Source organism: Hirundo rustica, chromosome 8, assembly GCF_015227805.2.
Source record: "Hirundo rustica isolate bHirRus1 chromosome 8, bHirRus1.pri.v3, whole genome shotgun sequence".
NCBI lineage: Eukaryota > Metazoa > Chordata > Aves > Passeriformes > Hirundinidae > Hirundo > Hirundo rustica.
In genome coordinates, this window is record NC_053457.1 from 3,611,532 (window position 1) to 3,637,376 (window position 25,845).

Below are 25,845 nucleotides of genomic sequence, written 5' to 3' on the forward strand. Positions count from 1 at the left end.
AGATTAGAGACCAACACACTGTGAAATTAACACCTTGTGTAAATATTCCAGGAACAGGGAGAGCTCTGTGCCTGGAGAGGTAGAAACTGGCTTGCAGAAATGATCCCATAGGGATGCTCAACCAACACACTCAGGGAAATAATGGAAGACGAGCAGAGAAGCTTGCTAAAATGACTTCAAAGGTTGTATCTTATCATCTTTGGAGAAGATTTCAAATAAGGAGGTTAAATTCTCATTAATGAGGCCTAACCCTGCCAGAAAGGCCCTTAACTACCCTTTACTGACAAGGGGCATCCAACAATAAGGGCTTTCCAGTTGGGATATTCCCCTATGCATCTCCAAATGCCACCACCGCAGCTGAGGGAACCTGAGGAGATGAACAACACATCCATTCAGTCAAAATCAGCTGGAACAATCCCCTCATTTGGGCTGAAAATGCTGAACGAGAAAGTTCACTGCCCCTCTGATGCAGAGCGCAGAACAGTGCTGAAAAAGCCATTTAAAAATCAACTGTCCAGGTCCTCTTGAACAGGACCTGTTAAAACCAGGCTGGTTTAGTGTTGTGACTGAAGGCTACTGCTGCTTAGGAAAGCTTTTCCATCTCCAACTGCACTGATTCAATCCTACTGGAGCTAAATCAGACATCACAACTTAAAGGGTTTGAGCATCAAATGGATCTCAAGGAGGAAAAGCAGCGAGTTACGGGTAGAGGGACAGAAGAACAGCAACAGCTCACCTTCTTGTCTCTGGTCCTTACTTCCCCATAGAAATCTAGGGCTTCTTGGGCCCTTAAAAACTTGCCTCGATGCAACAAATATGCACAAATCATTACACCAGTTCGTCCCTTTCCAGCTTTACAGTGGATTGCTGCCACATGATTGTCATCTTCACTTAGCCACTGGTCAAGATCTTCACAAAAAGGTTTGATGAGCTCCAGCTGTGGTGGGTTATGGTCTTCAAAAGGGTACTGTGCAACTGCAGGGAGAAGGAGGAGTTCATCAGAACCTCAAAAGGCAAAGCAAGCTCAGGTCACCTTTGTGACAAGCATGCCAAAATTAAGTTAGTCAATAACCACCCCCATCTTACATATTGACATGTATTTTTAATTCAGTGTTATTCAGTATTATTCAGTGTACCATAAGCACTGCAGACATTTCTCCATTAATCTGTAAGCAGGCATCCTGCTCCATGGTGCAACTATTTCACACCTCTACTGAACTGAGTGGCACAGGCTCGGTAACGTGAATTTTCTAGAATTTAACAGCGTTGCTGGCACACAGAATAACCTCGTGAAAAGCCATTAGTCCAGCAATAATTAAACCACCTGCTGAGAGAGAGAACAAGGCCAGACCTCAGTCACTGAGCAGACAACAGGAACGTTGCTGAAAAATTACTGAACACAGTACAGGTCTACATTGGGAATAAACTCTCAGAATCTGCTCCAAGGCCTTGAGAAGCAAAATCCTGCCATTTCCATATTTCAAAAATGATCATTGGGAGAGAAATCTCAGGTGAGGCACTGGCAATACTTATGGGGTTTAGAGTCAAAGCACTGAACAACGCTGTCCTTTCTGATATGGGTGTATTCCACAAACTCTTCCATCTAGGGATGAAAAGAATTTCCAGCGATGCAGGAAATGCAAGAAAACTCAAGAGAGCCAAAAATAAGCACTAAGCAGAGGGAAGCACCCAAACTTCTCCCACCTCAGATCAGATGAGGGACAGTATCACCCTGACCAGCAGAACGACACACAATGTTCTGGTTTCAGCAGAGCAGCACTTGATGAAGTGCACCCCGATTCCCCACCGAGAGCCTTGGGATCCGATAAACACAACCCTGGTTCACTTCAAAATTCTCAGCTAGAAACACCATTTCCTTTTCTGGGCTAAAAATGAATACATTTCATTTTTTTGGCAAGTGTCTTTATCGGTTTCGCAAGCACCACTCAGTAGTCACACACGCAGGGCTCCTTTTGATGAATCCCCAAGGACTCCAAGAGCACAAGTGAGGGATGAAGTTATGGAACTGCTGAAGGACTGCAGGACAAGTCCACAGCCTTTTGGAGGGATCAAAAAGTTTATTCACTCACGCTACAGACAGCCCCCTTCATATCCCAGAACAAATGGGGAAGCTGATCTTCGCTAAAGGGGCAACACGTGTTTGTGGAAGAGGTCTTCCACATGGAAAACCCAAAGGCTCCCCAGATGATCCCCAAAGTTTTATGTGAACCTAGAGATGGAATTCATTTAGAAATCCCTAAGAACAGAAGCTGCAAAAATGCTGCCAATTTGTCTGTACGGCTTTGAGTCTATCACAACTACAACCAGCAAGGTTTTCCATGAAAAGAGGAGTAAAGAAGTCCTGAAGAACAGCCTGAAAACTCCCAGGTAGTCACAGGATGCTGAAGATGCCCTCCAAGATTTGGAATCAAAGGCAAACCTTGTGGTACTTTCTTCAAAGCTGGAGTGAGAAGATGAAATGGGTGCCCTGGGATGGTGTAAGAGGAAGGAAATACTAAGCTGCACAGTCTTGAGCGGGGCCTTGAGAAGGCGCAGTGCCTCCATGGATTTTGATTCCTTACAATGGAACACACAACTTGGAGAATAAATCCTGCTTGCTCTCTCCCAGCTCCCTACACATTGCAAGAAGAATCTCATATCACATAGAAGAGTTAAAAAAAAAAACAAGCACAAAAGAAAGCCTGTGGCAAAGCAGAAGACAATTCCAGCATGGAAGGACTTCAGAAACTGGAAAAACCATAGACACAAAGCTTCCCAAAGAAGGTAAGAGCTTTCAGTGTTTGGGGTTTAATACAACGCAAGATCATCCTGGGTGAATAACGAACTATTCTGGTGTTTCACGCTCAGTACAAATCAGAAGTTCCCTTTGCAGTCAGTTCACTTCAGGAGATTTTCAAGTAGAACTTTTGTTCCTCTCCTAAGGGAAGTCCTGAGTCACCAATTTGGTTATCTGAGGTTAACTAATTCGGGGATGAAAATTAAATAATGCAGCATGTCTTGTGCAGAAGAGCTGTGAAAGGTGCTGTCATAAACAGCATTTGGGGCTGGGATTGACAGCGAAGGGAGCTGAGCACCCCCGTACCAAAAAGCAGAAATTAAAGCAAACATATGTTCTGGCCATATTAGAACACGTCCTTTTCTCTTCTCACCCAAAGCACAGCTCAAGCAGATCCTAAAATACTTTTTTCTGGCTGGTGAGTATGGAGTGAGGTTTCAGGGCACTGTCATTCAACATTGCAAGAGCAAATCAGAAGCGCTGACGACTTCAACAAGACAATTGCAGTCCTTCTATATTCAGACAGTAAAGCAGCTAATTACATTTTGGTCACGTTCTAAACCCTCTCCGTAACTAGATGGATGGTTTAAAATAATAATAATGAAAACCAGAAGTTGAGCCATTGCTATGATGCAGAATAAGCCCAAAATTTGTTCATCTCCTACGATTCCTCACAAGGACTCCTCATCTACCCTCATCTGAAGCACAGAAACCACAGCTTCTGAGCAAGAACTGTTCCTCTGCCCAAAGAGCAAAGGTAAATCTGCATTTATTTATTTATTACCTGGGGAGGTAATACTGACACAACAGCTACATCAGTATCCACTGACAAGGACCTGCTTAAAAGGCACCCCTGAAAGATTCCTTACTGCTTTCAGTAGCTCTGCAGAGCGTCTAAGATCCAACTCATCTCTAAGAGACATCACATGGGAATTAATCTTTTTTTTTTTTTAGCATCTGAAGGTTCTGCCAGATCTCCCAAAAGTTCCTTTATACACATAGTGATAGTGGCTTAAGTGTTCTCCATTTTCATCCTTCATAAAAACCAGACTCCTCCAAGGCTCACATGTAAATTGTACTTTTGCACTTCACTGAACTGAAACTTCTGTGAAATTCTTTGCAACTGTAGAATTTTCAGCATTCTGCAGAAATTTTTTGCAGGTGTAGACTTTTTCTTAGATCTTGATCTTTAACTGTCAGGAACACACTTTTTTGAAAGCACCAAGAATATAGCAAGTTTTTCCAATGACTCAAAGCAATCTGACATCGTTCCTTGTGCCCAAATCTCCTACATGACTATTCATCAGCTCCTCCTTTAGGCCTTCATTCACTGAGGTTTAAAGAGAACACACATTAAGCAGTAGAAACGTACCTCTGCAGTTAAATTTGGCGGTGTCATAATGTCTTTCAGCACATCTGAAAAAGAAAAATAGACAAGAGTTCAAGACAAGTCTCTGAGGCACTCCCAGCATCTGTTACACCCTGGAAAATCATGCATGCCCATCACCTTTATGATTTAAAACTAGAAGTTACACACGAAAAAATGCTTTGCAGGAGACTGTTCACTAAAATGTGAATTATTTTACTGAAAGGCAAACACCCTCTGGTAATTGCAGTCCATGGCTGTGTTTCACACAGTGTGACTCAATTCACACAAGTATTATTACCTTCTAACCCTGGCCATGAGTAGCTCCAGCACTGTCAGCTTTCTGCTGCCGAAGACATGGAGAGCAGACAGCTGTGACCTTCATCCAGGGGATCCTGAACTCAGAACACAGGTCAGGGTGCCTCAGCAGCAGTGTGGGTGTTCAGAGCGATGGAGATCACAAGGACGTGGCAGGAGCACCACAAACCCCACTGAATATTATCAGAGAGATCACTTGTATCAAGCAGAGTGGGACACTGCTCTGCTGCTTGGCACTGATCCCTGAACTGAAGCAAACCCTGAAGGCCAGTCAGCCACTTTCCCCCTCAGACCTGAGACACATTCTGGGGCACATTTCTGAAGACTCTGCAGCTGCATCAGGCTCTCCTCACTCACAGACCCTCTCCAGCTATCCAGGAGCACAGCAAACCACACTGGATTTGCCTTGCCCAGGGATAAACATCAGCGATGAGACAGAAACCACCCCACAGCTGGACTCTAAACCAGCCACACCAGCACACCAAGGAGCAACCAGATCAAATCTTGGGGTAAGGGGAAAGAAGGCAAGAGAGGATACCCTCCAGAATTTTCCCTGGAGCTGCTCCCTGCAGGGAAGATGATGTGCGTGGAAGTGCAGTTCAGAAAGGAAAACTGAGAATAATCCTGCCTTGAATCCTGCCAAGACCAACTTGGATGGGGACCTGAGCAACCTGATCTAGTGAATGGCATCCCTGCCCACAGCAGGGGGTGGGAACAAAATGATGTTTAAGGTCCTTCCAACCCAAACCATTCTGAGATTCTATGAAAGAGGACACCGGGCTGAAACACAACTACTGGAATCATTTCAGTAGACAAATCACACCTAGATCTTCGGTTCTGATTACAGCCTATATCTTCACAGGATTCCAACTCCCACACCAGTTTCAGGACTGCTATGAACTCATCTCTGCTTACCAGGTATGTTATGACTGCAGCCTTTGGAGCCACATGGAGCTTAGCTGACACTTTCAGACACGCAAACTTTTGGGCTGCTCCTTGTGTGACTGTAACTGGAGCCTCCCAGTGCTGCCCTGAGCTCTGCCCATGACACAGACACAGGCAGGTCTGCTGGGGCTGCACATGCTCTCAGTGCTTCCCTGTCCCTGAATTCCAGAGCCTTCTCAGCTCTACCCTCTGCTAGGGAAAAGCCTGGCAGCTTTCACAGCTCCCATCGCACTGCTGACACTTTCTCTGGGTTAGAAGCGACCAGGTTAAGCTGGCAGAGGGGACTCACAAAAACAGTATCTGCACTTGAGCCTTTGAGCAGAGAGGCTGGATGCAAGATGTACATCCAAGGGGGATGGAGCAGCCAGCAGCAAAGGAACTTTGGAAGCTGAGAGGAAGCAAAACAGTTAACACAAAGCATCTTATCCAGGAAAGTTTCCTGCTTCCTTCTAAAGAAACACCCAGTTCAAAATCCACAGATGGGCAGAAAAAACGTCAAATTTGTAACTTTGAGAAAATATCATCATCTACCCATGAGGGGCAAAAAAATAGTTTTGTTGATAGCAAGTATACAAACTGAGAGCAGCACACGGTCACATCCCCCTCTCCACCCTCTTCTGGGACCTGAACACAACCAGCGCAGAGCTTCTGGCTCAGCTGCACTAAATTTGTGTGCATTTCCAGCAGAAATCCCACCAAAGAATACTCTGGGGGCACTGGGAAGGCTTAAGGCTTCAAGTGAATTTGGGGTGGGGTTTTTAAACACTACTAAAACTCGAATAGCATCAGATCTCCAGATGAAACCTGAACATTTTTTGGTGGTTTTGGGGTTAAAGAGGGAGTTGGCTGATGTTAGGATCCTCCTTAGGATTAAAGTGAGTTTCAAGCAACCCAGAAACAAAGTGCTGCCAGCCAGGCACCCTCCTGACCAGTCATGGTCCCACTGCTGCCAGGACTAGGGGCTTCCTCTGCCAGAGCTCAGCCCCAGGGACATAGCGAGCACAGAAAGTGCCCATTTTCATCACAGCTCCTTCCTTTAACCACCTGCCTGCAGGACAGTTCATAGAAACCCACTGAAGAAGATGGAGATGATTCCAACAGGGGAGGTGACAATCTGGGCATGGGAAGTTAAGAGAGCCAAGTAAAAGAACAGATTTAAATTAAGGAGAATACCAAAGAAATAGCAAAGGTTTAAAGACAAACAGGAGAGAAGCAACACAAGAAGAAAAATTAAGCTGCTCAAACTGCTGGGAAGTTAAGAATCAAGATGTGAGGATGGGGCATAACTGACATAGTTTCAGAAAAATCTCTAAATCCTTTTAGATGAAACTGCTCAACACACACATTATTATCAACTTCATGGAACAGCTACCTTAAGAGAACTCAAATCCCATGACAGATTTTGAAATAATTCTGACTATAATCACGTAACTCCTCTGAACTCCCACCTCCTCCTTTGAAACACAGACAATAGATCACTATTTACAAAGGATCAGCTTAATCTGAAGAAATGGAGTTCTCTGGAATACCTGATGGATGCAATTCCTTCCCATCTCCTGACCAAACACTGCCACAGTTCACCTGATGGTATTTTATGTGTATAAATTTTGCCTGCACAAGCATTAAGATCTCTCCAGACAGTTTTATCCTCCAAGATTTTTCATCTGAGTATGAGAAAAGTAATTCCAGGAAGATTCATCTGTGATCGTTTTGCAGTTAACAACAAGAAAATCAATTTTTATATAAAGAACCCGAAGACAAAAACCTTTGGCACACCTGGACAAGTTTTTTCCACAGCTGAAAGCACACAGAGCAGCAACAGATATATCAAATGCATTTGTCTCACCACTGCTCTTCTCACTTACAAACTGTAAAGCTGTTCCTGTGCAGGGCTGAGGGACTGAGTTGTGCTTTTTTACAGTAAAATGAGGCACCTGGCAGACAGCAAAGTGGAAACTTAGCAAGGAGCTCCTCAGGGAGCTGGTACTTGAAAAGATCCTCATTAGTCTTCCTAAAATCCTCCTTTCTGACAAATTTACTCCAGCAGCCCCCAGTTGTTACCTGGCAGCTCTGGAGCTACACTGGAACAAGGGGCTCAGCAAACCCAGACCCCGTCAGGGACACCAAAGCCACCCTTCCCAGCAGGTGACAGCTGCACTGGCCCCAGGCAGCAGCAGGAGATGGAGCTTAGCTGCCCTTGCTCTGCTCCCCAAAACAAGCAGGGGCTGCCAGGAGGCTTTGGGGGACTGATGAACCAGGGTGGTTTGATTTTAAATGATCCAGATCCCCAGAGCTGAGCTCCAGAATGCTCCAAAGGAAGAGAGCCAGGAATTACCTCCTCTACCTGCACCTCCACGCCAAGGAGCCACCAGCTCTTCTGTGAGGCACTGGCCATTCCCTCCAGAAAATTTAATCCATCTATTAAAAGGATGACACTCTGGAAAGCGCCTAAGCTGGAAAATATAATTTTGCTACTGAACTCTATGAAAGGTGACCAATGTATCTCCTTTTTATGTATCTTTTTCTGCCACACAACAACTTCAATGACTACTGTAAGGTTCCTCAGCTTCTACTGTCACTTCAACACCAGGGAACAGCTGATTGGTGCACAGTCCTTTAGCTAACCTAGAGGCAGATTTAAATATCTGTTTAAATGACTGACAGATTATAAGGTCGTGCATTGCCTGGATTTCAGTAGTACAGCAATTTTTCTATGAATTGCGGATATTTAAAAATGTATTAATTAAAAAAAACCCAGAACTGTAGCAGTTCAAAGAATCAATCTTCAACTTAGATTTTTAGGAAAAAAAATGAGGGGTAGGACAACCATGACTCTTCGACATCACCAAATCACTTATACAAATGAAATTAGCCTACACTAACAAATACATTAAATGAAGGAACAGCAACAACAAAAAAACCCACAAAACCAAAAAACAACAACTAAACAACAAAAACAAAACACCCTTAAAAACAACAACAACCAAAAAAACCCACCGAAACCAGAAAACTCCTGAAACAGTTACAGCTTTCCACAGAACCAAATTTTCAGAGGAAAACATTACACACTTAGACAAGTCAGAAACCACCTCCAATTGCTCCAACAGCTTTTTTAAAGTAATAAATAGGGACAGACAAGAGGGGGGAAGCAAACAGCCTGGGTACCGATGCAGTTTGATTAAAAAAAAAAAAAAAAAGAGAAAAAACCAGGAAAATATTCATTTAGCAAATGGACATTAATACATGAACAGAAAGCCTGCTGTGAATTACTTTTCACTTTTTAATCACATGGCCCAAGCTCCAGATGGGCTGGATGCCAAGTCATTTAAAAGCGTTCAAGTAACATGAATACACACCAGCATTTCATTTAACCTCACTCAGCTCCACTAAATGAAGTACCAGTGCTCTCAATCAGGCTTAATTGTTTTAAGAAATGTGCAAAACATCTCCAGCTCTGCTTCAGGACAGCAACAAGCCACTTGCACTCCTCAGCTATTTTTAGAAGTCATTATTTTGGAGAATGCATCTTAAAAGAGCATACTTACAGATTGTATATCTTGTAATGGTTTTTATGCTTTGAATCCAAAAACCTTCAAGAGAGGAAAAAAAAAGGCTGCATTAATATACATTGAATAATATGGACCTTAATTTGCAGCATCCTTAAAGCACCACCCAGCATGTGCAGTTCTGCATTCCCAGCCCCAGCCCTGCAGTGCCCCAATAATCAAGGAGGCAGCATGTTGGAAACCTCTCTCATCCAAATAATCCAAAGCATGGATAACATGACTAACGCAACTAAGGGAACCAATGTCTGACCTGAAACTGAAATATTTACTGTACATGGACTGATTTCCTGACTCCTAAAACACCTGCAGATCACCGTAAGAAGCTGAGGAAGGCTTGGTTATTTTTCAAACAGCACTGATTGCACCAGGTATCTGCAAACACTTCCTATTTAATCACCTATGCAAAATATTTTGCCACAAGGAAGAAAAGCAGTTAAAGCTACTCTTGCGTTCCAGTTCCAACCAGAATCACTCACTTTAATCCCAGGTTTTTTATTATCTGCCACTGATGTCTGTCCCCAGTGATATTCTGGGTTCTGGAAGGAGGACCACTACACATTTTCACACTCATTTCATTTCCATGCTCCCTTTGGAACACAAACTTCCCATACAAGCCTCGACGAGCCAAACTGCAAGCATGATTCATCAGAATTGCTGTGATTATATATGATGTGTCACCTGGCAATGTGCAAGAAGAAATAACATGCAAATGTTTACACTTAACATCATCAACAGTGTGTATCTGCACATCAGCCAGAAGGAATTTAATTAGCCACGACAGAACATGCTGTTCAAATTGAAAAGAAACACTAGCTGCTAAAATCCTGGAAAGCTCGAGCAAAAACAAGCTCTGGTTATCAGTCATAATATTCCAGAAGAACCTAGAACAGCTCTGCGGTTAAAGGCCTGCACTAAAATGGGAACAGATGTGAGCGCTCCTTGTGCAGCGCCGAGCGTGAAACTCCCAACGCATCAGGAAAAAAATTCCATGACTCCCACTGGTGCCCCGGTTGGCAGCCTTGGAGAGCCTCAGGAAGATGGTGGACACGGAGATTTGTTTCAAGAGATGTTCCTGTTTGTTAACACACAATGGAGAGCGAGGAGAGCTGGCTCTGCTTTTCCAGGAATATCCACACAGCGGAGTATAAGCTTCCAGGCAAGGATTTTTTTTAAGGACAAAATTCCATCCAAAACCTCTCCAAATGTCAGTCACAGGAGACAGCCAGCAGTGCAGGTTGTACTTCTCATCCAGCATTAGCCTGGAATTTGTCAGAGTACCAGCTATTCAGAAAAAGCCTACTGCTGGATCCTGGCTCAGTACCAATTGCTCGGGAGCTCAAGCACCTTGGATTTCTGCAGAAAAAGCACTTTTTATGCAGAAAAAACCTCCCCAATAAAAAGATGACTGGGGCAGATGAGGACTGCAACATGCAGAATGCTGCATGACCACATTTTATTCTTGTTTAAAAAGAGAAGGCAACAAATGTAATAATAGTTGAGCATCCAGTTCCCTGAAGCCAATTAATTTGCATCTCTGCTGATCTTAATTTGGTTGATGATGCTTTTAGGTGATCACTGCTCTTTTTGATCAGTGTTTATGGACAGCTTAATAATTACATAAGCATTCCGGTACTAAAATCTGATTTACACATATCTACCTACTCAACCACTAAAATGTATTTTCCTTCATCCAGAAGCTACTGAAATCAAAGCTGTGAATGGAAGAGGGCTTTCAAGGACTCCTGCCTATCAATATTTATTTAAATTATTACCATGTTAGATTAGATATTGGGAAGAAATTCTCCCCTTAGAGAGTGGGCAGGCCCTGGCACAGGGTGCCCAGAGCAGCTGTGGCTGGCCCTGGATCCCTGGAAGTGTCCAAGGCCAGGTTGGACACTGGGGCTTGGAGCAGCCTGGGACAGTGGAAGGTGTCCCTGCCCCTGGCAGGGGTGGAACGAGATAATCTTTAAATATCTTCCAACCTAAACCATTCTGTGATTTATCCAAAATCCAGCCTTTGCCCCTATCCCACAATTTTCATAGGTGGAGTTCATCAGGGACTGGATATTCCATGAGCTTCATGAAAAGGTGCCTCTGACCGCTGGGAAAGAAAGCTGGCTGGAGTTTCTGGGTTGGGAGGGACCTTAAAGCTCATCAGTTTCATTCCTGCCATGTCAGGGACACCTTCCCCTACCCCAGGCTGCTCCAAGCCCTGTCCAACCTGGCCTTGAGTACTTCCAGGGATCCAGGGACAGCCACCACCTCTCTAAGCAATGTTTTCTTGTGTGAATTAGAGAACACAACTTCCCCCTCTGTTAACAATCCCCTCCCCCCCCACACACACACTCTCCACGAGCGTTTCCTGCCTGCTGCACTGACCCTCACTGATCTGCCCAACTCTGGAGAAGCCAAGACTCCTCACTAAGGCAGCAGAGAACACAGGCACTGCACTTCCCCCAGCCAGGTCAACTTCAGGCTCTGACACGCTCAGTGCTATTTGTGGATGGTGATTTTCGTCATGACAGTAGAACATGCAAAACCAACCCGCTGGAGCCCAGCAGAGCGCAGCTGTGCAGGGAACCGCTGCCTCCAGACCACTGTCAGGTGAGTGTGATGAGCCCTCCCAGGGTGGGAATTGAGGAGCTCAGCTCACTTCTGTACCAACCTGGATGAAATCCCCACGGAAATTCCAGCAGCCCTAGCTCTGCCTGCCAACAACTGTAGAATTACGGAATCCCAAATCAGACTGGGTGGGACAAGACCTTAAAGCCCATCCAGTGCCACCTCTGCCATGTCTCCAGCTCCATCAGCAACTCAGTGGCATCCTCTGGACTCGCTCCAAGAGTTCCACATCCTTCTCATGTTGGAGGCACCAGAATTCCAGGTGGGCTCTCAACCTGAGCACAGGGGCAGAATCCCTCCCTCGCCTGCTGCCCACGCTGGGGCTCAGCCCAGGGCACAGGGGTGTTCTGCTCTCACCCCCAGCATCCCCAGGTCCCTCTCCCAGGGCTGCTCCAGCTGCTCATCCCCAGCCTGGATTGATGCTGGGGGTTGCCTGACCCAGGTGCAGACCTTGCACTTCCCTTTGCCGGACTCCATGAGGCTGGCGCAGGCTCAGCCCTCCGGGCTGTCCAGGTGCCTCTGGATCCATCCCTTCCCTGCAGCGCGTGACCGAGGCACACAGCTCGGTGTCACCGCTGGACGCGCCGAGGGTGCCTCAACGCCACCGTCAGCGTCACCCACAGAGCTGCTGAGCAGCACCAGCCCCTCGGAGACCCTGCCTGTCACTGGTCTCTCCACAGGGACCCCGAGCTGTTCCCCACAAGGTTTTGCCTGCAGCCATCCAGCCAGTCCTGTATCCAGCGAGTGCTCCATCCATCAAATCCACGTCTCTCCGGTTCAGACACGAGGACGCCGTGCGGGAACGCTTTGCACAATTGAGACGCTCCCCGTGGCACCTCACAGCTGGGACAGGCACCTCCTTGCCCAAACACACACAGCACCTTACCCAAAAACCTTCCTGCATGAACCCTGCCCCAAAGGCCGAGTCTCTCACGGAGCTCCCGAGCTCACGGCTTCAAATGATCTCTAAAAAAATCGCAACTTTTAATCCTAAAACCGCAAACTTTTGGCAAGCTTCTACCAAGTGTTTAGTTTTTAATGCACCCTTTCACACTCTCCAGGTAGGGTTTTAACTAAATGAATTACACCAGTGTTCCTATAACATTCCCCACCACTTCCTCAATTGTAGCCAGCAGTTCAGAGTAATGACTTTATTTGAAATTAAAAATGATAACCTGTAGGGATTTTTTTTACCAGCAGTAACAGATTTTAGGTCAACTTTCTCCTTGTCCATAATTATTCAACACAACCAAATGTAAAAGCCTTTAAATAAAGTCACCTATATTTACTATTTGAAATCAACATTTACTTATAAAGCACTTCATTTTTTGACTGAAGAAAGGATAAGGGCAAATTTATCCTGAAATATCATCAGTTACCTGAGGAAACTCTTGACACTTAAGCATGAATTAATGTCTTTCTATAAGAAAATAACCGGTTTTTACTTCAACACAACTTACTGAAGTCAATTTTTCACACTAAAAAAGCAGATTTTATGCATTTGAGATCAACCCAGAACAGCAGCCTGGCCATTTTTTGTTGTTTTGAACATTTTTAAGGAAAGGTATTAAGGCAACATCTACAAGATGCAAAAAATCTCAGCATTTCTGCAAGTCAGCCTTTCCTCAGCAGGACATAAATGAGTGTAGAAAAGATTGTTCAAAGTGTTTTTTAAGTTAAGGAAAAGAAAAATAAAGCCTTACCTTACTACATCATCAATGTTGTTCCGGTACACTCCTTCAAGCCTCTCCGCAGGAAAGCCCATAGCAATTATGTTTGGATAAATATCTGAATATGCAAGTTATGGAAATATTTATAAAGCATGTGAAATTCTACAAAAGCATTAAATGGGTATTAATCAAATGTGCAGCTGTACCCAAATCAGAGCAGCAACTCAATAGACTGCATGCAATAGGTGGGAATGTGCAGACATGAAAAGGATTATATATCTTGCTTATCAAAAAACCCCCAGTAATTACCCACTTCTAAACAAATATTCTCGTTTTTTATTCTGAACTACCTGCAATCCACTTGCCAAAAGCAACCCAGGATAAAACAATTCAAGAAAAGTACCTCTTAGCCAAACAAATCAATGCTAAGGAAAAAGAGCAAATAAGAAAATTTTAAGTTTACATTTAGAGTTGATGTAGTGGAGAACTCACGACTGCTAGAAAATTACTGGCATTTATTTTCCCTGTGGTGAAATGATATATGGATCTCTTTTTAAACACAGTTCCAGAAAAGAAAGTCCCCCCAAGTTTAAAACATTATTAGAAATGATAATGTAGTGGAAAAGCTCAGCTGGAAAAGCAAAGCAGAAACGAAAGCAGCAGCTCCAAACAGCCCATACCCTGCCACATTAACATACTCCTCCTCAAACTAATTTTAGAAGGAGCAAGAACAAAGCATGATATGTTTGAAGTTGGCCCTGCTTTAAAAAGGGGGGCTGGAGGAGGTGATTTCCAGAGGGCCCTCTCAACCTAAATTATATCACCCTTTTAAAACTCCTTTTTGTTTTTGTGGTCAAAATATACCAAAGCTCCAAAGAATAATCACATCAGAATAGCAGACACTGCATCAGCTTCCATGATATTAAAATTCCAGTTACTTGTACATGAAGAAAAGCCTGAAGTAGGACACAAACTACTTTACTCCACCCTTGCAAAATTCCCACAAGTCCTCAGAGCTGAGCAGCACAGACCAAGTTCTGCATTGACACCATTAACTGCAAGGCTTCAGAAAAACATTAGGAACTGAATACACGGAAATAATGTTTTGTACTCTTGAAAAAAAAAATAAATTAACATTTACTGTGTTGTAATCCAAGTATTAATAGACACTGGTCAGCATGGGCCATTCAACAGATCATTTGTACAGACAAAGAGAAAAATATGAAAAAGCTTTGGAGTAAACCAAATAAATATTTGTGGCTGCTTTAAATACAGACACTGAAACAGGTTTGCGTCTGGTTTCCAGTTTATTCTGTACCTGCCCAAACACTAAAAAACACATACTGGGGGGGAAAAAAAAAAGCCCCTCAAACATTAAAGTGCTTAACTTACAGAGCTTGGGATAACCTCAAATCACAAACTTTGAATTTCCTTCTGATCTATTTTACTCAGCAAGCAGTTTATACCTCTTTAATTAACAAAAGGTGCTATATAATTAGCAATGTCTTCACAGTTTTATCAGTTATTCCTTGCCATAAGCAGAAGAAACTGGTTCTATATTATATTAACTGTGAATTAGCTGGCTCATACACCTCATCACTCCCTCCCTCTTCCCAATGTCAGCCTGATTCCTCCCTACTCCCAGTTCCAGCATTTACCCCCCCAAAGCCCATCCTCCTGCATCCTGCTTTGAGCAGCAGGGCTACACAAACTATAAATTACCATGGCAAAATAGTCCATTATATCAGTCTGCTCTCCACAGCACTTCTAGAAGACAAGCCCTCATGCCGACAACAGGGGGAAAACAATTTCATTGTGACACATCAAAACAAAACTCAGTTTCAGCTACAGTATCACCCATGGGACAGATGCCCAAACTTCACTGAATTGTGAGCGACTTGCCCACATTTCTACGTGCAATCCTGAGCTTTCCTACATTTTTTCAGGCACTGCAGCCTGTGGTTGATGTTCAGACACTTCTCCCCGAGGGGCTGAGACAGGAGATACTTTCCAGGATTCCCAGCTGGTGCAAGATGGGAGCGAGGCAGACACACCCCCCAGCCAAGGGAACAGAACATCTCAGCAGTGTTCCCAGCCTGCTCACACACTGCTCCAAACACCAAAGCCTCCAAACACGCAGGGACAAGGAGATAAAAAGTTCCAAAATAAGCGGGGCACTCCCAGGCTGTTGGAAGCGCGATTCCCGCCTGGCTCCCGGCTCTCCCTGCTCCCCTCCCGCGCTCAAGGGCAATGCATGGGGGTGCGGGCACAGCTCACAGCCATTCCTGCTCCCAACCTGCTGCAGGACTGGCTCACAGCACCCAGCAGGCTTGGGAAAGCCCTGTAGGATCAGGAGTCCAGCCTCTGACTGATCACCACCTTGTGGGAACGCTTAAGCTGATCCATGCATCGCCCTGGCAGCGCCCCAGGCCAGGCTGGACAGGGCTTGGAGCAGCCTGGGATGGTGGAAGGGGTCCCTGCCCGTGGCACCTTCATGGATGAGCTTTAAGGGCCCTTAAACCATTCTGCGATTCTGTGACCATTACAATTATTTTTACTTTTTCAATCTAAAGTGAGAATTGCAAAAGTTGTTCCCCAATATGCCAGTAAGGAAAGACAATGAAATAATGGAAATATATGAATCTATTTTCTGAGGCCACCTCGATGTAAGAAAGAACAACTTCCCTGGAGAGTACCAGAGCACTGGACCAGCTGCCTGGGGTGGTTGTGGAGTCTCTGGAGACATTACAAGCCCACCTGGAAGTGCTCCTGTGTCACCTGCACCAGGTGACCTGCCTGGAGAGAGAGTTGGACTGGAAGATCTCCAGAGGTCCCTTCCAACCCCAACTACTCTTTGAGCCTGTGATGCTGATTCACTAAAGTGTTTTGTGTGCTCTGGGGCTTTGCAACCTGACAGCATAAAAACCCAAGTGTTGCTCAAAATTAAATATCCAATAGCGAGCCTAAGGGGGAAGAAAGGTTATTCTTAGGAAAACATGATTATTTTTTTTAAACAGGCAAGCCAATGTCTCCCCCACCTAAATATAATCGTCCTGAAGCATCTTAGTGATTATCTCAAAGCATTAGACTGGAATGCAGCTCACAGCCACTGCTGACTCACCCTGGTGTCTGCACAGGGCTGGTGCCAAAGGACACGGCCCCAGCGACGCCCTTCCAGGCACCAGGCTCCATCTGCTCCCAAGGAAAGCACAGAGCAGCGATGACAAACCCATTCCTACTCCTGAGAAAGAGAATCTGGGGTCTTTCCAATCCGTACTCCTGACAACTCAGGGAAGAGACGCACACCCATCAAATATCCTGAGCTGGCAGGGACCCACAGTGATCATCCAAGTCCAATGCCCAGCCCTGCACAGACAACCCAACAATCCCACCCTGGGCACCCTTGAGAACATTGTCCCAATGCTCCTGGAGCTCTGGCAGCCTTACTGTATTGCTTTGAAGCTCTTGTGGTGGTTCAAACAACTAAAGAATGCCTTTGCTTTAGGGAGCACTAAGATGGAAGAACAGAATTGAAGTGGTGCTGCTATTTGCACAGATGAATCAAATCTCTGAGCAGAAATAGAAGTTCCATCACTTAAATGGAAAAATTGTCATAAAGCCAACTTCTTCCAACCATCCTGTGAAAAGATACCCCAAGATCTGCAGCAAATGCAGGGGATGGCTGTTCCTGCATCCCTCCCAGTCTGTTTTTACCCCAATGAAACTCTTCTTCATGGACAGGGACACTCCCTGATCACCGCAAGGACCAGGTCAGGAGCAACCATCCACTGAGCATCACCTTTGGCAGGCTCTGCTCTCACCAGCCACACTTAACAGCTCACAGACACCTCTTTTCACACCTCACTTCATTTAACATCAATTTCCAAAGATGAAATTAAGATATTCACTACCAGTATGAGATTTCTTACACAGGAGCTTGGGAAGTTGGGCTTCCATTCAAAGGAAGAACTCTGAGTCATCATGAAATTGGTAATCATGCTAATTTTAGAAATCTGGGAGAACTGATCATTTAAAATGTGCAACAAACTCATTATCAATTCCATGCTTTTTTTTTTAAAGACAGGAAAACAAAAAATGGAAAAAGCCTCAGTCATTTACTGACGCTGTTCAACACATGCAAAAACAAAGTCAACCAAAGTGGTGTAAATGCCAAAATTTCATAGGATCGTAAGATATGCTGAGTTGGAAGGAACCCACAAGGATTTGAAACGGGCTTTCTACACAGCATAAAATAAATCCCACCACATTTTGCCAAAGTAGCTCTTTCCTAAGATACTCATTCCCAAAAATGGTTCTAACAGTTTTTAAAGTACTCATTCCTTTTTCATTCTTGTAAACACGGAAGCTGGGATTTTAGTTAGTGCTGATTAAAAAAAAATTGCCATGGACAGACTCATGATCATAGTAGCACAAATATCCTGAGCTGGAAGAGATCCCCAAGGATCATCCAATCCAGCCCCTGGCCCAGCACAGACACCCCAGCAATCCCACCCTGTGTGGAGCTCTGGCAGCCTCGGGGCCGTGCCCATTCCCTGGGGAGCCTGGGCAGTGCCTGAACCCCCTGGGGGAAGAACCTTGCCCTGAGATCCAACCTAAACCCTCCTGGCACAGCTCCAGCCGCTCCCTGGGTGCTGTCCCTAGCACAGAGAGCAGAGTTTGGATCTGCAGCCCTCAGTGAGGTCTGACCTCAGTCTCCTCCAGCTGAGCAAACCCAGTGCTCCCAGCTGCTCCTCACACGGCCCCTGCAGACCCTGCCCCATCCCTGTGTCCCTCCTTGGGACACTCTCTGGCAGCTTTGTGTCCTTTCTGTACTCTGGGGCCCCATGACACACAAGGCAGAACACCGTCCTCCACTCAAGTTCTTATCACCAACTACAGAGCTCCACATCCAAAGGAGCCAAGGCAACACTGCTGTGCCCAAGGAACCTTAAAATCACAACACTCAATTAATCTGCTAAACCACCCAATGCCACAGTGATGCTTCATCAATACCGAAACCAGATCAATGCAAATAATCCACGAGCCACTTCAGAAATGCCTTTGCTCAAATGCTGCTCACAGATTGAACAAAACAGTCTCCTTAAAGCCTGAAATCATTCCCACATTGCTGAAGATGACAGTCTTTCCAGTTGCTATGAGAAAAATCCTGGATCATTATGCAAATCAGCTGTTATAATCACTTTCAAAAATAGCTGTCTATATATTCACATTATGCCAAGACCAAATTAAAGAATATGCAGTATACCCTTGCAATTTTTTACATACATGGAGATATAAAAGTAAATTACTCATGTTGGTCCTGTAACCGATTTTGCTTACAAATTCAGACTTTTTCTTAATAATGGAAGGTGGCCAAAAAAGCATAGCGAAATATTTAGCAATTCTTAATTCTTAAACAGTCACAAGGAAGCTGCAAAAACCAACAGCTGCAGCCGTTCCTGCAATGATCAACACTGTCAATTAGTAAGTATAACATCATTGGAATGTCTGAGTGATTTTTACGAAGTTCTGTATTTCCAAGTATTTAACCCCTGATTCTCACTCCACTCATTAAGGTGGCTATAACAGGAAAACAGCAAGCAAATGACCTCATCACCTATTTTATAGGCAGGCCAGAGCAGGCAGGGCTTCAGAATTTACACACAGCTTTACTTTTTAAACCCAGCACTGAGACAGGTTTTACATCGAAACACAAATGAAAAAAACTTCCAAACTCATAGCCCTTTGCAATTTTACAAATATTATTTACAAGGGCCTGGAATAAAAAGAGAAGGGGGGATGGCTTCCCACTGACAGACAGTAGCTTTATATTGGATATTGGGAAGAAATCCTTCCCTGGGAAGGTGGGGAGGCCCTGACTGAGGCTGCCCAGATGCTGTGGCTGCCCCTGGAACCCTGGAATGTTCAAGGTCAGGATGGAATGGGCTTGGAGAGACCTGGCATCATGGAACGTGCCCCTGCCCATGGCGGGGGGTGGAACTAAAAGAACTTTCAGGTTCCTTCCAGCCCTAACGACTTTGGGATTCTGTGAATCAAAGGCTTCAGGAAGACCTACCAAGCATTAGATTTCATCTTTCTTTAGAAAGGAAACTTCAGGTGAGTGTTCCTGAAGCTGTGAATGATGGGGCTGTTCAAGTTGTGCTCTGGAGCTAAAAACCTTACTGTACACCCTGAACCTGACACCTGCAAACAAAACAACAACAGTCCATTTCTCCCAACCCTCAGCTTCCAGCTCCCAAATAGGAGTTTTATTTAACAAAGAACACACTTAAATCGGGGAATCTACAGTCTGCAAAAAGCTTCACAACTGCCAGGAATGCTATTTTCACTTCCAGTTCAGGCAGGGGAGGTTCGGCCTTGCTTTCATCTGCTCCCCAGCAGCCCCCTCCTCATCTGCTGCCAGCTCTGGTCCGTGTCAGCCCTCCCCCTCCTGCCTGCGAGGGGACGCAGCCTCCAGCGCGGGGTGGCCAAGCTGTCACTGCCAAGTCCCGTTTGACAGCGGAGCCCGGCAGCAGAGGCACAACGTGCCTTTGAAGTCTCCCAGAGCTGCTTTGTTGTCTGAATTTGCCTGCAGTTTTCAGGCACTCTGGCTGCAGGAGCCGTGTGAGGCGGTCTGGCGGCGCAGCTGGGCTTGCAAGCGACGAAACGCTCGCCTGGTGACCTCCAGCCCTTCAACTCCAGCTTAAACAAGTCCACAGAGCAACAGCAAGGGAGAAAAACACCCAGCACTGTTCTAACTGTTCAACAGCTTGACAGCCTGGAGCTACAGGGGGAGTGTTACAAGAAGTGTCCACACTCCATCCTCAAACAGATTTAAGAGCCCTGACAAATGGCCAAGCTCTTATTAGTGCCATTTGCTTGACAGCATCCCAACGACAAAAAAGAAAATGACACAGGAAAATATATCTAGACAAATCTAGAAGACGTTCCTGACATACTTGCTGTTTAAGCCTTCTTTATTTAATAGGCAGCGTTTCCATTAGCCAGCATGAAATGCAAAATAAGTTCAGTATTTTTCTATGAGCCTGTATCATCAGGAAGTATAGAGGAAATGAACAGGAAGAAAGTTCTTCAGAGCAAAGGAGGATTCCTTGTAGCCAGCCAGCTGCACTTGTCAGCTCTACCATCTGTGCCTTAAAGAACAAGCAAAGGGACCAACTCAGATGTGGCTGAAACATTTTAACATTTACAAGAAATGCATTTAACCCCTTAATGCTACATATCCCAATAAGGACTTTTCCCCCGTTTTTTAGTTTTTTAAGCTTTCAGCCTGCAATTTCAATGCAACAACCTAGATAAGGAATAAATACAACTCCTTCATATCCAGGAGGCAAACCTGTCCCCATGAGGTCATGGCACTGACAGGTCTGGAGGGGAACTCAAATTCCCAGAGCATAAAGAAATAAATCAGAAGATGCCTCAAGAGGATATGCCAGGCTGTCTATACCCACAAGTCACTTTGGGGCCTGCTAATAATATTGTATTTGGGAAGTTGTCCCAGAGCAAGAGACTCTCCCTTCATCTGTGAGGTGTAGGAAACGTGTCCAGGAACTCGCAGGCTTTGCTGAAGAGCTAACAGGGTCACATTAAGATTGGGGGGAACAGTCCACACAGACCTCAGAGCATAAATAGAAAAAATGGTAACAAAGGCATGAAAGATGATGGCTGCTCTAGAGAACACCTTGTACTGACAAAGGCAGAGAAAAAGGCACCTGAAACTTCCATTTCAAAATGATCTAGAATCATAAATAAAGATACAAAAGCATACAGAGAATAAAGGAAACATGAGCTCTTGTGTAGAGCTGCAAGAAGTGTTCGGACAATGCCCTGAGGCACAGGGATTGTTGGGACATCCTGTGCAAGGCCAGGAGCTGGACTTTGATGATCCTTGTGAATCCCTCTATAATAGCTGACCATATTAAAAGACACAGAAACGCTGCCCATTCAGAAAGAGCTAAGAACAAATGGGAACGTAACAAATGATGTATCAGACTCTGTATTATTGATACCAAGTTTGACAGAACCCTTCAGCTGTGAAGGCAGAGAACAGGCCTCAACCCCCTAACTCAACCCCAAGTCCAGACCCACAATCCCAAGAGATCTCCAGAGGGAAAGATCCAGGGGTCCAGGAAAGAATGTTCTTTTGTTTCTGCTGACATTTTGGAAGAAGCCACATCCCATCTTTCCATAGCGAGCCTGGCATCCCAACAAGCTGCAACAACACACGGTGGCCCACGGACAACAGTGCAGAATCCCAGGATCACTGAGGTAGGAAAATCCTCTGGGATCATCAAATCCAACCTAGGAATGATCCCCATCCTGTCACTCAAACCAGGGCATCGGGCGCCACATCCAGGTGTGCACGAGAAGCAAGGCAGGGACTGAGCAGATCCTCTCCAGAGGAACCAATGTCGTGAGAAGCTGGACGCCCACATGTCAATTTGAGTTTTTAAGCACCAAACTGACCTGTTTTAACCACCAACTCGACTCAGCATGAGCTCTTTCAAGCAGAGCTATGAGATGTCACCGTAAGTTCCCAGCACACCACCCCACTTTGCAGGATCTCCCTGAACCACCACTGTGGACTTAAGCATGTCCTAACCTCAAACACCCCCAGAAAAACACAGGAATTTTATTCAGTAAAGAGAAGCCAGCACAGAAGAGTCACTACTTGATATTTACTGACAGGAAGTGAAAAATGGCTCAGACTCAACTTTTTGCAAGCCTGAAAGAACATCCAAAACTTTCAGAGACAAGGGAATTTAAAATAGCTATTGGGGTGGAGGACAAAATACGGCACACTAAAAACCTTCACAGAACAGAAACTACAAAAAGTAGGGTTTGTATGGATTTATCAGACCTTAATGTGTGGGGCGTGGATCAAAAGAACATAAAAGTGAGTGGCAAAACAACATACAAGGCCATTCTAATAAACCATTCCTCAAACAATAAGACCTAAGTAGGTAATTTTATCCAAATGAGATCTGGTGTTTCCCTCCTCTAAATGTTAGCATAAAAAAGGACATTACTTCTCTAGCTCACCCACACAAGAAATGAAAGAACAGAAAATACACAACTCTTCAGTTGTAGCCCGATAAATACCCAGGCAATGCAATGAATTAAGCAGAGGCCTCTAAGAAAATTAATCATGCAATTAAAAGCTATTATACTACAGTTCCACAAAGGCAGAATTAAGTTTATAAAGACGTTTCTTAAGCACTTCACTACAAAAAACTGGATATTAAGCAGTTTTTCTGCACTGCTGCACGCTGGGGCTGTGGAGCTGGGAGTTCATCTTTAAAGGGAACAATGCCAGCTTTTGCAATAGTCATCATCCCAAACACAGAGCAGTTGAGTTTAATTTTTTTAGCTGCACAGTCAATTACCATTTGAATCACAGAGCCACCACTTGAGCTACATTGCCTAAGAATCGTTATTAAGATAACCTAGATTTATGCAGCATGATACAGGGCCTAATTGCACAATTATTTACTTCCATTCTACAAAAATGCCCTTTTTTTTTTCCCAGGGCCTCACAGGCAAGACAGCAAACGAGCCAGATGACGACAGGAGCAAAGAGGATGCTGGCTTGAATTAGAAACTGTAATAAGGATTTGTTTACATCTGAAATATCAACCTGGACCTAAGACACATCCAAAACCTAACAGAATCCAAAGCAAAGTCAACGACCCACAAATAATCCATGTTTCAGAAGACATCCTGCTCTACAGGGCAACACATTTTCAAATAAATTCCCTTCTCACAGCCCAGAAGTCACCATTCCAGTAACTCACAGGAAAGCACAAACTTGCATAGCTTTAATCCCAAAAAAACTTCACCCAAGTGCCAAATCAAAGGAGCCCACACCTCCCCTAGGATTTAAGATAAGGCACAGGGCATATCCAGGAATTACTATACACAACTCCAGGCTATATCCTATATCCCCCGCTGAAAAAGCCAGGCAATAAATTAACCTTCAACGTCCACCTTGTACTAGGCACAGTACATTAATAAAAACCACACAGAGCTCTGAGTTGCTCCAAAGTAGAAAGGAGCTGGGCTTTGGATGGGAGTTAGTTATGAGTAATGACAGTATCTTTAGTCTCCAATGTAATTAAGGGATTTGACAGCTCAGCTGCCTATTCCCTCCCTTCTCTTCCAGTTTGTCAGAACACAACAATTGTCCTTTAAATCATTATACAACAATCATTTTCATGTTTAAACCTGTTATAGGGGAAGACTCTGGCTGAGGTACCAGGGTATAATTTGTCAGCTTATGCAGCATTAATATGGCAACAACATTAATCCATTAAAAATATAGTTTAATTTAAGGAACTGTTCAGCAATTCACAACCAGCAAAAACCTGGTAGACAGAAGCATTACATATAAAATTTCAACTCTGTGTTTGTACTCTCTGCAGTTTAATTTTGGCTTTATGCTTTTTAGCACGGGGGGGTTTTAACTCAACATCCTTTCAGACATATTATTACTGAATAAATTATATCAATTGCTTCCACAACAAAGAGGACTCAGTTGTCCAAACCAACCTAGAAAGAAGAGAATGAACAATACAGCCACCTCTCTTCTGGGAGAAAATTAAGACCATTCTGTACTCCCCTACACAGTGTTTGAATACATCAATACTCACGGTCTCTACAGCAGTCATCATGATCCAGAACACCTCGGCAAGACAAACAAGTTCTTCTTGGTGCCTTAAAGTGTAGCACTGGGTAGCAACAGGAAATTTGTCCCAAAGAAATCTGCCAGTCCCAGCCTAGCAGTCATCAAGAGCCAACTAATCTCTGTGCATGTATTATACTGCAGCAGCAATAGCAGTTCCAGTGTTGCATAAGCTCCACACTCAAGGCTCCATCCTCTCCCAGGTCAGAGGAAGGCAGATGGAACGATCCCGTGGACAAAAAAGCCTTCCTGACTAGCACAGATTCCTAGAAAGATCAATTTCCAAAACTCACCACCCTCCAATACTCCAGCTGGACCCAGTGCTGGTGCTGGCCAGCCAACCACACAGAGTAAACATGGGGTGGGATTTTCACAAGTCCTCAGCACTGTCCTCACGGAGCAAACCCCACAAAGTAACTCCTCATGGCTCTTAATGTAAGCAAGAGGAAAGTTAGATTTTTCCTTAAAAAAGGAACACTCAGACCCAGTGCTGGTCCCAGCAAAGCTGGCACTTGATTCAGCATTACCTTCTTCAGGTTTAACAGCAAAGCTCTAGATGTTCAGAAGATTTCACACACTTAACTGAGCTTAAAACCAGGCTCCAATCATTAATCACTCTGGCTGGGCTTTTTCTAAGAGGTCACTGTGTAAGAAATACTACGCAGGGTCCACTCGTTTCCCTGCCCACCTTGAGAAGAACACACAGCCACCACTTCAGCAGCTCCTGTCCAATTAAAAGTGCGCACAGGGAAGCATTTTCTAATTTGGAGTTTAGCTTGTGCAAACAGCCTCCACACGCACTGAAAATCTCTGATGATCCAAGCATTTCCCCGAGAATCCAGCACTACATTTAAACAAGTGCAAAGAGACAAGCTGTAATTTGTGAGGGCTTCTTCTAAGTCCCTTTCTGAACAACTGCACTGAAAAAGCAGGGCAGGAAGGGGTTGGATGACTCTGGATGTGACTGCAGCATCTGCTGGAGTGTGGGGTTTGAAGGCTTCAGCTGTCCAACACCCCCATCCACACAACCATGGCAGTATGTCACAGGATTTGGGGTTTGCCGGGTTGTGAGGAACAGTAAATGACCTAGCTCACGTCTGACCCTAGTAGAGAAAATGCAGGACCACATCTGCAGCTTTCTCCATCTGGACAGGTCAAGATCCTTCATCCTTGCTAAGTGCAGAAAGAGCAATCTTCCTGGGATCAAACACATCCTGTAACGAGCAGGGAACTGAAACTCTGGTGAGTCCCCAGCCAGCAGGGCCGCTGGAGCGCTGTCTATGCAAACAGATGTCTGAGATGAATTCAGAACAAAACTGGCACTAATCTTGTCCAAAACCCAACATCATCCCAGGCTCCAGAAGCAAAATGAGTCTGTCGGGCTCTAAACACTGCTAAGTAACATGGTTTACTTCAGAACAAAGAAATACTTTCCCACCAATAAAATGCATTGCCAGTTGGTCTCTTCTAGTTTCTTCTAAACCCTCCCTGTCCTTATGTGCAAGACAAACTCGTTACAAAACCTCTAGCAAACTTCAATTTTAAAATGAGACCAAGTCTTTTAAACAAATGACATTTCCAGCTTGGGCTCTATTTTTAAACACGGTATGGACCTCATGCCACTAATTCACTTTTTTTTTCCTGGAAGCTGAGCCATTTTGAGTCAAGTCCCATAATTTAAAATTTCATTAAAAATGCAAAGAGCCTTAGGACTGCAAATAGCATAAAGCAGTAAGAGATTCTAAGCAGCTTCCTCCTGCAATTTCAGCGTTCCCTGCCTTTCATTCCACGAGACAAACGACGTGTGAGACGTGTAAACTGCACCCAACATCTCATCTCGCCTGAATGTTGCTGCAGTT

The 25,845-nt window shown here is 44.6% G+C and overlaps 1 protein-coding gene across 1 annotated transcript in view; it reads right to left on the reverse strand.

The window, feature by feature from the left end:
• Positions 1 to 25,845, reverse strand: part of PTEN (phosphatase and tensin homolog) — a 48,780-nt gene that overhangs the window by 19,586 nt on the left and 3,349 nt on the right. The window contains exons 2-5 of the mRNA XM_040070939.1: positions 13,318 to 13,402; positions 8,972 to 9,016; positions 4,170 to 4,213; positions 737 to 975 (exon numbers count right to left, since the gene is read on the reverse strand). Of these exons, the coding sequence (XP_039926873.1) occupies positions 737 to 975; positions 4,170 to 4,213; positions 8,972 to 9,016; positions 13,318 to 13,402 (413 nt within the window). The remainder of the gene's footprint in view (positions 1 to 736; positions 976 to 4,169; positions 4,214 to 8,971; positions 9,017 to 13,317; positions 13,403 to 25,845) is intronic.